General features: G+C 40.3%; 1 protein-coding gene across 1 annotated transcript; it reads left to right on the top strand.

The window, feature by feature from the left end:
* The first annotated feature begins 18 nt into the window (after positions 1 to 18).
* On the top strand, positions 19 to 9,131 carry LOC133652227 (zinc finger protein 426-like). Its single transcript, XM_062050741.1, has 2 exons — positions 19 to 292; positions 7,914 to 9,131. Exons 1-2 carry the CDS (start codon positions 109 to 111, stop codon positions 8,774 to 8,776), a joined length of 1,047 nt encoding a protein of 348 aa, XP_061906725.1. The 5' UTR covers positions 19 to 108; the 3' UTR covers positions 8,777 to 9,131.
* The last annotated feature ends 2,048 nt before the right edge of the window (positions 9,132 to 11,179 follow it).

The raw sequence follows: 11,179 nt of genomic DNA on the forward strand, positions 1-11,179 counted from the left end.
TTCCACGATACAGTCGGTTCCAAGCAGCGTAACACCAAGCCGGAAGTACAACAAACAATTGCTGCTACGTTAGCCGCTAAATGCTCAGCCTTTCGCTGGTCACCGCCAATGTCAGCAGCACACACAACTATGTCGAAGTTCCACCACCTCAGGACTTTTGTCAACGAGCGACTGACTGCCGCCGCCGAAGAGATATTTGGTGTTTTCGAGAAAACTATGGTCGCCTATGAGGCGGAGATGGATCGTCGGTTGAAGCTTCTGGATGTGGCCTGCAAACCAGCACACAGAGCAGGTTTGTAACTTCCAAAGTGTGCAAACATGTTTATTTACCACATATTAAAGGGTAAGTGTTTGGTCAAAATAAATAAGATAAAATCGCAGTCACATTGTGATGTATAATAGTGGAACATAATGCAGGGTTATTCAACTAAATTGTTCGAAGGACCACATTTCATCCTTCACTATTACTCTTTTGAAAAAAGTACTCTACAGGACATTTGTTTTTGTTGGAGTTACACATTTCAGAAAATATAGCCCTGTTTTTAGGTATAAGTGTAAAATGTCAAATATTCCTTTATCAACATGAAACCAGTGATATCATACAGGTCTTGTAAAGACGAGTCCAGTGGTATGGGTGAGGGCCGACATCCGGGCAACTGAGCTACATACGGGTTCTTCGAGCCATAGCAACCAGACTGGCGTTGAAAACAAACCGTTGCCTTTACTCTTTAACCTGTCGACCTACGCTGGTTAAACCCGTCATTCTGCCTCCAAAATGCCGAAAAACTGTGTTGTTTTTGGTTGTGCTAACCACAACTGGAAACAGGGAAAACAAAGGTTGTATTTTGTTCTGCCAAAGCGTGATAAAAGCCCACAGAGACGAGACAAATGGCTCGCAGCTTTACACTGGGAAAACGAGGACGGTTCTCACTGGAGTCCCCCAAAGTCCCGGGTCGTGTGTTCGGATCACTTCGTTTCTGGTAAATATAAGGAACAAAAATCCACCTTCTTAACCACAACTTGGCTATACCGTCCGTGCTAATGTTGTACTTGTTGAATTTGTACCTTATAACGTTCGACAGCTGAAGTTGTTGTTGTACAAAAATAACATGCGGTATATACTATATAGTCTATAGCCTAACTAGCTATTTTCGAAAACTGGACAACGAGAGGATACCAAAGGCAGCGTTAAGATGAACAACCACCGGGAAAACGTAAGCCAGGGCGGCCAAAGAACACCTGGCGAAGAACAGTTGAAGGGGAGCTGAAAGAGATGAAGCTTACATGGGGCGAGGCACAGAGACGAGCACAGCAGCGAGATGAATGGCGTCGAGTCGTCAAAGCCTTATTTCCCATCCGGGAAGAAGAGGATTAAGTTAAGTAAGTAATATACTATATAGTCTATAGCTTAGCTAGCTATTTTCGAAAACCGGTTTCGTTTAAATTTGCACTTAACAGTTGGGTTTTTAAAAACCAATAAAGCCTATAATTTTCATGTTGCCATTCAATACATGTAGCCCTCAAATCTCTCAATATTTTATACACTAACACTTGATCTTGTTGTTGATAACTTCCGCGTCTCTTTCTTAGTAGCGCGCAGGCTAAGCTAACTAGCAAGCTAAGCTAAGCCTGAGAAGCTTTAAAGTTCACTGAGACGAGTCTTGACGCAAATAATACATTTTCGTTTTTTCACACGATATGCGAATAAGTAAAAATGCGTAAATGAAGGATTTAACGCTGACTTCCAAGCCACAACGCTCGTTAAATGCTTTTTCTGTCAATGCTGTGTTCGCCGTGAGCTGGTTTGTTTTCAACGAATTCCCGGTTGCTAGGGGATTGGTAGGCGGAAGTGACGTAGGTCCGCCCTCACCCATAGGTATCACTTTGGGGGACGGCGTGACGTGGTTGGGAGAGTGGCCGCGCCAGCAACCTGAGGTTTTCTGGTTCGATCCCCGCCACCTTCTACTAGTGTATTTTTTTTACCGAGTTTGGGATGAGTTTTTTCTTGCCCTGATGTTGGATCTGAGCCGATGATGTCGTTGTGGCTTATGGATGATTAAAATCAATCATCAATCAATCAAAGTTTGTTCATATGGCCCTTAATCACAAGTGTCTCAAAGGGCTGCACAAGCCACAACGACATCATCGGCTCAGAACCCACATCAGGGCAAGAAAAAAAATCATCCCAAAATCGGTAAAAAAATACACTAGTTTCTAGGCAACTTCTTAAAGGGGACCTGCGCTTCTTTGGAATGTTGCTTATCTTTCACAATCATGTGATTTAGGGCTGTATAAATAAACATTGATTGATTGATTGATTACGAAAGACAAGAAAACATGTCTGTTGTTTAGGATTCTAAAGATTAAAAACATGCTTGCAAGATCCGGCTAATGGCAGTCCGTTCTGTTAACTTGAAAATCGTCTATCATCGTTTTATATACATGATGCAAGTATACAGTATATATAAAATGTAGTAACAGACACGTTCAAAACAATATGTAGTATGTTTTATATACACACTGCAAGTATATATATATATATATATATATGTATATATATATATATATATATATATATATATATATATATATATATATATAATGTAGTAACAGACGCCTTCATAACAATATGTAATATGTACAATATACACATTGCAAGTATATATATATATAATGTAGTAACAGACACCTGCATAACAATATGTATTGTCTTTTATATACATCAGGAGCAAGGGTGAAGTGTCTTGCTCAAGGACACAACGGACGTGACGAGGTTGGTAGAAGGTGGGGATTGAACCAGGTTGCTGGCACAGCCACTCTCCCAACTGTGCCACGCTGTCCCCCATCGGTTAAAATCAATCATCAATAAAGTTATGGATGATTAAAATCAATCATCAATCAATCAAAGTTTGTTCATATAGCTCTTAATCACAAGTGTCTCAAAGGGCTGCACGAGCCACAACGACATCATCTGCTCAGATCCCACATCAGGGCAAGAAAAAACTCATCCCAAAATCGGTAAAAAATACACTAGTTTCTAGGCAACTTCTTAAAGGGGACCTGCGCTTCTTTGGAATGTTGCTTATCTTTCACAATCATTACGAGAGACAAGAAAACTCGTCTTTTGTTTAGGATTCTAAAGATTTAAAAAATGCTTGCAAGATGCGGCTAATGGCAGTCCGTTCTGTTAACTTCAAAACCGTCTATCAACGTTTTATATACATGATGCAAGTATATATATAAAATGTAGTAACAGACACCTTCATAACAATATGTAATATATACAATATACACACTGCAAGTATATTTATAATGTAGTAACAGACACCTTCATAACAATATGTACTATGTACAATACACACACCGCAAATATATATATATATATATATATATATATATATATATATATATATATATATATATATATATATATATACACACACAGTCGTGGTCAAAACTTTACATACACTTGTAAAGAACATAATGTCATGGCTGTCTTGATTTTCCAATAATTTCTACAACTTTTATTTTTTGTGATAGAGTGATTGGAGTACATACTTGTTGGTCACAAAAACATTCATGAAGTTTGCTTCTTTTATGAATTTATTATGGGTCTACTGAAAATAATAATAATAATAATAATGGATTAGATTTTATATCGCGCTTTTCTATTGTTAGATACTCAAAGCTCTCACAGAGAAGTGGGAACCCATCATTCATTCACACCTGGTGGTGGTAAGCTACATTTGTAGCCACAGCTGCCCTGGGGTAGACTGACGGAAGCGAGGCTGCCAGTTTGCGCCTACGGCCCCTCCGACCACCACCTACCATTCATTCATCATTCATTTCACCGGTGTGAGCGGCACCGGGGGCAAAGGGTGAAGTGTCCTGCCCAAGGACACAACGGCAGCGATTTTTTGGATGGTAAGAGGCGGGGAGCGAACCTGCAACCCTCAGGTTTCTGGCACGGTTGCTCTACCCACTACGCCACGCCGTCCCAATGTGACCAAATCTGCTGGGTCCAAAGTATACATACAGCAATGTTAATAATATTTGGTTACATGTCCCTTGGCAAGTTTCACTGCAATAAGGCACTTTTGGTAGCCATCCACAAGCTTCTGGCAAGCTTCTGCTTGAATTTTTGACCACTCCTCTTGACAAAATTGGTGCAGCTCAGCTAAATGTGTTGGTTTTCTGACATGGACTTGTTTCTTCAGCATTGTCCACACGTTTAAGTCAGGACTTTGGGAAGGCCATTCTAAAACCTTCATTCTAGCCTGATTTAGCCATTCCTTTACCACTTTTGACGTGTGTTTGGGGTCATTGTCCTGCATTTGTAATCTGTCATTCATGAAAGGGATATTTGCAGATCATATGAAAATTGCTAAAGCAGTGTTTCCCATAAACTGCCAAGATACCTGTGGCGGTGGGGGCGTGGCTATGGGCGTGGTCACCATGACATCGAGTAATTTGCATAATTTACTACAATGATATGATTTTCTCTAAAAAGGCTCAACAAATGTATACTTACTAATTAATAATAACAGTTTTGTTTTAAACGTCCATCCATCCATTTTACAATATAATTACACCACTTTATTACATATTTATATACAGATTTGAACAATAAGTTATTCACTGAAATATATTTATTAATTGTGGTTCTTACAAAAAATATATCTTATAAAATATAAAAGCTAAAATGTCTCTTAAAGCTCTGCCCCTTTAATTAGTGCATACTAAATAATTTAACTTTAGCCTACTACTACAACCATATTATTTACCAGCAACATAAAGTGAAACAGAGGCAGAGGTGTCCTGCCACAGTCAGTAACAAATAAACAGAAAACAGTAGTGGTCAAATACAAATAAGGCAACAAGAGAAGTATCCTACACTTCTCTTTTGTAAAGTAAATCTGAACAGCCTTTATGGGCATCTACATCAACTATATGATTTGCCTGAGAAGCTGGACAGGACCAAAAAAAAAAAAAAAAATTATTTATTTTTTTAAATTTGTGGCGGACGTAATTCATTCGTGGCGGGCCGCCACAAATAAATGAATGTGTGGGAAACACTGTAAAGTAATACCACTTTACAAAGGTGGAAACAAACACCAGTCAGGGGCGCCGAAAAGGGGGGTGTAAAGGAGACGGATTCTAGGGGCCCATGATGGAGGGGGGCCCAGAGAGGCCCCTAATGATGATGAAATTATAATGTTGCCGCTGTGTTGGGGGCCCTGTAAAGATTCTTTTCATGGGGCCCAAAATCCCTAGCGGCGCCCCTGCACCAGTACTTGAATTACAGACCAATATCACTGCTGCCACAGTTCTCAAAGATCTTAGAGTAATGGTTTGCTTTCAGGTTAAATAAATGTATTAATAGATATAACATTTGAAGTAGTCGTCAATATGGGTTTTGTCCCAATCACTCAACAGCAATAAATGATTTGGGAGAAGAAATTTCAACTGCAATAGATAGAAAACAATATTTAGTATTTTCGTAGATCTTCAAACAGCCTTTGATACGCTCGATCATAAATTATTATTGGACAAACTGTATGGAATAAGAGGAGTGGCTCATGAGTGGGTTAAAAGTTACCTGAAGGACAGAAAACACTTTGTTGGAGTTCACAATTGGAAGTCTGCCTTACATAATATCAGTTGTTGTGGAGTACCACAATAATCAGTCCTTGGACAAATACTGTTTGTCATGTACGTCAATGATATTACCACGGTTTCCTAACTTTAAGTGTATTTTATTTGCAGACAACACAACCATTTTTTATTCAGGACAAAATATTACAGATGTGTTAGAGGTGGTTAACAATTAATTCATCAAGATTAAAAGATGGTTTGATGTAAATAGATTATCTTTGAGTACTAGTAAAACTAAATTCATGATTTTTTGCAGTAGTAGGAAAAGTGTGGATGGTTCATTATATGTTGAAGGAGTTGAGATTCAATGAACACAACAGATCACGTTTTTGGGTGTTATGATTGATGAACATTTGTCATGGAAATCGCATATTTACAAATTATATATATATATATATATATATATATTTTATATATATACATACTAGGGGTGTAACGGTACACAAAAATTTCGGTTCGGTACGTACCTCGGTTTAAAAGTCACGGTTCGGTTCATTTTCGGTACTGTAAGAAAACAACAAAATATACATTTTTGGGTTATTTACCAAATTTGCAAAATCTTCCACCAAAAATATGTTTCTTAGTGGAATATTTGATGGGAAGTAATCGGAACCTTGGATAGGTTAATAATTGATAATAACATTGATTTTGTTTCAATATTATGTTTTGAGCAATGACAATTAGAAAGAAACAAACCCAGCTTTGTTTTATTAGTCAACATTGCAACTTTTTCTAAATTACATTTAACCTTTAAGCTTTTTTATTTCACTTTTGTTATGTTTTTGTTTATTTTAATAGTGTTTTTAGAATGCGCCGTGGGCCTTTAAAACATTAGCTGTGGGCCGCAAATGGCCTCCGGGGCACACTTTTGACACCCCTGCTATAGATAATAAAAAATTAAATCTGATAAATCTATGGATAAAAATCAGAGCCTGGCGACATATGCGCGTTTATCATAACTCTCTCGCTCTCTCTGTCTCTGCCTCTCCCTCACGAATGCTGCTGCGCGCACAATTTGTTTTGTTTTTAACCCCTTCTTAACCCTGAACGTACATTGAAAATACACACAACCCTAACTCAAAATGCCGGACATTTGAGGCATTTAAGAAACTCCGCCCTGACAGCGCCGCAAAAGAGGACATGTCCGGTGAAAAGAGGACGTATGGTCAGTCTATCGTAGCCCGTTAGCTGCTAGCATGCCGTGTGTTGTGCCTCGGTGTGCGTTGTTTACACAACGTGCGTTACGCTACTTAATATGTTCGTGTGGAAACTCGTTCGGTACACCTCCGAACCGAACCGGAACCCCCGTACCGAAACGGTTCAATACAAATACACATACTTTTACACCCGTAATACATACAGTACAGGCCAAAAGTTTGGACACACCTTCTCATTTAATGTGTTTTCTTTATTTTCATGACTATTTACTTTATAGATTGTCACATCAAAACTATGAATGAACACATGTGGAGTTATGTACTTAACAAAAAAGGTGAAATACCTGAAATCATGTTTTATATTCTAGTTCCTTCAAAATAGTCACCCTTTGCTCTGATTACTGCTTTGCACACTCTTGGCATTCTCTCGATGAGCTTCAAGAGGTAGTCACCTGAAAGGGTTTTCACTTCACAGGTGTAATAGTTTCGATGCCTTCATTGACAATCTACAATGTAAATAGTCATGAAAAAATAAAGAAAACGCATTGAAGTGAGAAGGTGTGTCCAAAATTTTGGCCTGTACTGTATGTGTGCTCGACTTTTTCCACTTTTCTCCCCCCTTTCCCGTGTGACTTTCCTGGGCGTGTTTTGGACATTTTGGCCATCCCGGCCGTCGGCGGGACTTGTGGCTGTCAAACCCGGGTGTGAATACATAGCCCTGCTCTAATGGGACGGCGTGGCGAAGTTGGTAGAGTGGCTGTGCCAGCAATCGGAGGGTTGCTGGTTACTGGGGTTCAATCCCCACCTTCTACCATCCTAGTCGCGTCCGTTGTGTCCTTGGGCAAGAAGCTTCACCCTTGCTCCTGATGGCTGCTGGTTAGCGCCTTGCATGGAGCTCCCGCCATCAGTGTGTGAATGTGTGTGAATGGGTGAATGTGGAAATACTGTCAAAGCGCTTTGAGTACCTTGAAGGTAGAAAAGCGCTATACAAGTATAACCCATTTATCATTTATTTAATGTCATGGAATTGTTAAGATAATAAAAAAAATCAATAGCAACAATGCTAACAAAAATAATCATATCAATCTTTCCTGTGTTCAGAATCTCCACAGCCGAGTCTGTGTCCCCAGGAGAGCATCTCCAGTGTGGAGCAGGAGCTTCAAGAGCCCACACACATTAAAGTGGAACAAGAGGACCTTCTCAATGAAGAGCATCTTCTTCCAAAACAGGAGGATTACTTTTCCAATCGTGAAGCCCTTGGAGCCTGGCCACTTGTTTTGGACTGCGAGCAGAATGAAAGTGAGGCGGAAAAAGACGCCACAGCTCCGAGGTTACGATCAGAATCGGAGAGTGGTGATTTTGATGTGTCAGGACTGAACGGCGATCATCCAATGCTCTTCCAGGACTACTATCCAGAAAATAACCAGGAGTATATCACTGACAACATGGCGTCCACATCTGCTCGAAGCATTAAGTTGGAATGTCATGACCAGGACCTGGAGAACACAGACATTCATTGTCAGGAGCAGCTTTTTGAGCAGCCTTTCCACTGCGGCACCTTCCACGCAAACTCCCACTTGTATGCCCAAGTAGACATGAGGGCCCTCTCTACCGACAAACCTTTCATTTGCAACATTTGCGGGAAGGGATTTGGTTTCAAACGTTACCTGGCGCAGCACATGATCACCCACTCCGCCGAGAAGCCGTATGTCTGCAGCAGATGCCGGAAGACCTTCCGACGCCAGCAAGCTCTAAAGATCCACATGAGGTGTCACACGGGCGAAAAGCCCTATTTCTGCAAAACCTGCGGGAAGAGATTCTGCCAGAGCTCAGCGCTCAGAGTTCATCTAAGAGTCCACACGGGGGAGAAACCATACCCCTGCAAAATGTGCGGGATTGGATTCCGTAGCCTACCGGTGCTGAGAAACCACATCAGGAGGAGCCACGATGGAAAGATGCTATAGATCCTCAAATGAAAGGATGTAAATGAAGCCTTTAGACTTTCCTGGTGACTGCTCACTCCTGGTTGACCATCAAGGAAATCACAGACAAGACCGCACAATTAAATAAAGTGCAACACTCTGGTAAAGACATGTTTCATATACATCATAATATATTAATATTTGGACCACAGACTTCTCTAAGCACATTGTTGGCCACATTCACACTGCCTGATTTGGATTTTTTATTTTTGTTAAATACCGTCTTTTTATGTATTACCAAAAATATTTCTAATGTGAGTCCGTAAAGTAGCCCGCATGCACATGATGTCACACTGTGTTTACAGAAGTAAACATTGCTCCATTTCTCGTAACTCTCCCTGCCAGCGCGTTTATGGCAATTTCTTGGAAACACACACACTTCAGGGATATTCAGCTAAACTGTTCTGGCTGCCACATTTCGAGAAAGCGAAGGACCAGAGTGCGGGACTACTTCTTATTAGTCTTATTTTGTATATTGCAGATAACCAGGGTCCTCTATAGTAGACATTTAATTTTGGTGTGTTTATTTTGTTAGAACAACAGGAGTGTGCTGCTGTTTTTAAGGACCTTCTGCAAAAAATCTGGTCAAAGATGGTCTCCATGACAGCACTCTAGTTAAAAGTTAAAGTACCCATGATTGTCACACACACACTAGGTGTGGCAAAATTATTCTCTGCATTTGACCCATCACCCTTGATCACCCCCTGGGAGGTGAGGGGAGCAGTGAGCAGCAGCGGTGGCCGCGCCCGGGAATATATTCTTTTTGTCCACGGATGTTCTCATTCATACAGGTCAACTGCAGTCTGACCATTCAGGTCACGTTGTCTGACTTCTGTTATCGTATGGTGACAAACATCACAATTCTTCACCAAAGCAGACATGCATGAAAGTACAGCATCAGAAAACAGTCGGTGGCGAAAAAGATGTCGCCATATGTCAATGTCCTAACGCTTGGCATCTCACACTCCTTGGTGCAGACGTAGCAACAAGTGCCCCACAAACGACCATAGCTCAAATCCCAGTTGCATAAACTCCTTTAAATTGTTGTGAATGTGCCAGGACTGACACCAACACGAATCAGTGTCACGTTTACGTCTGTAAACACGGGGATCTAGATGTGACGTCATGTTTTGTGCACATGGGCATCACTTCATACAAAACCCAAAACAGTGAAGATGTCACATTGTGTAAATGGTAAATAAAAACAGAATACAATGATTTGTAAATCCTTTTCAACCTGTATTCAATTGAATAGACTGCAAAGACAAGATACTTAACATTTGAACTGGTAAACTTTGTTATTTGTTGCAAATATTAGCTCATTTGGAATTTGATGCCTGCAACATGTTTAAAAAAAACTGGAGAAATCACTGCAAGTAAGCGATGATATTAAGGAACTTCAATCCATCAGGTGGTACTGCATCAAAAAGTGACATCCGTGTGTAAAGTATATCACCACATGGGGTCAGGAACACTTCAGAAAACCACCGTCAGTAACTTCAGTTCGTCGCTACATCTGTAAGTGCAAGTTAAAAATCTACTATGCAAAGCCAGAACCATTTATCTACAACACCCAGAAATGCAGCTGGCTTTGCTGGGCCCGAGCTCATCTAAGATGGACTGATGCAAAGTGGAAAAGTGTTCTGTGGTCTGACGAGTCCACATTTCAAATTGTTTTTGGAAACTGTGGATATAGTGTCCTCCAGACCAAAGAGGAAAATAACCATTGGGATTGTTATAGGTGCAAAGTTGAAAAGCCAGCATCTGTGATGGTATGGGGGTGTATTATTATTATTATTATCTTTTTTTTTTTTTTTTTTTTTTGGGGGGGTGTATTAGTGCCCAAGGCATGGGTAACTTACACATCCTTGAAGGCACCATTAATGCTGAAAGGTACATACAGGTTTTGGAGCAACATATGTTGCCATCCAAGCAACGTCATCATGCTTATCATGCTTGCTTATTTCAGCAAGACAATGCCAAGCCACATTCTGCATGTGTTACAACAGCGTGGCTTCATAGTAAAAGAGTGCGGGTACTAGACTGGCCTGCCTGTAGTCCAGACCTGTCTCCCATTGAAAATGTGTGGTGCAATATGAAGCCTAAAGTACCACAACGGAGACCCCGGATTGTTGAACAACTTAAGCTGTACATCAAGCAAGAATGGGAAAGAATTCCACCTAAAAATCTTTAAAAATTTGTCTCCTTAGTTCCCAAACATTTTCTGAGTGTAGTTAAAAGGAAAGGCCATGTAACACAGTGGTAAAAATGTCCTGTGACAACTTTTTTGCAATGTGTTGCTGCCATTAAATTCTAAGTTAATGATTATTTGCAAAAAAAAATTAAGTTTCTCAGTGTGAACATTAAGTATCTTGTCTTTGCAGT

This window comes from Entelurus aequoreus, linkage group LG06, assembly GCF_033978785.1.
Source record: "Entelurus aequoreus isolate RoL-2023_Sb linkage group LG06, RoL_Eaeq_v1.1, whole genome shotgun sequence".
Taxonomy (NCBI): Eukaryota; Metazoa; Chordata; class Actinopteri; order Syngnathiformes; family Syngnathidae; genus Entelurus; species Entelurus aequoreus.

Coding starts and splice junctions, on each gene's coding strand:
- LOC133652227 (XM_062050741.1), top strand. CDS start 109: ATGTCAGCAGCACACACAACTATGTCGAAGTTCCACCACCTCAGGACT. Junction 293..7,913: donor CAAACCAGCACACAGAGCAG/GTTTGTAACTTC, acceptor TCCTGTGTTCAG/AATCTCCACAGCCGAGTCTG.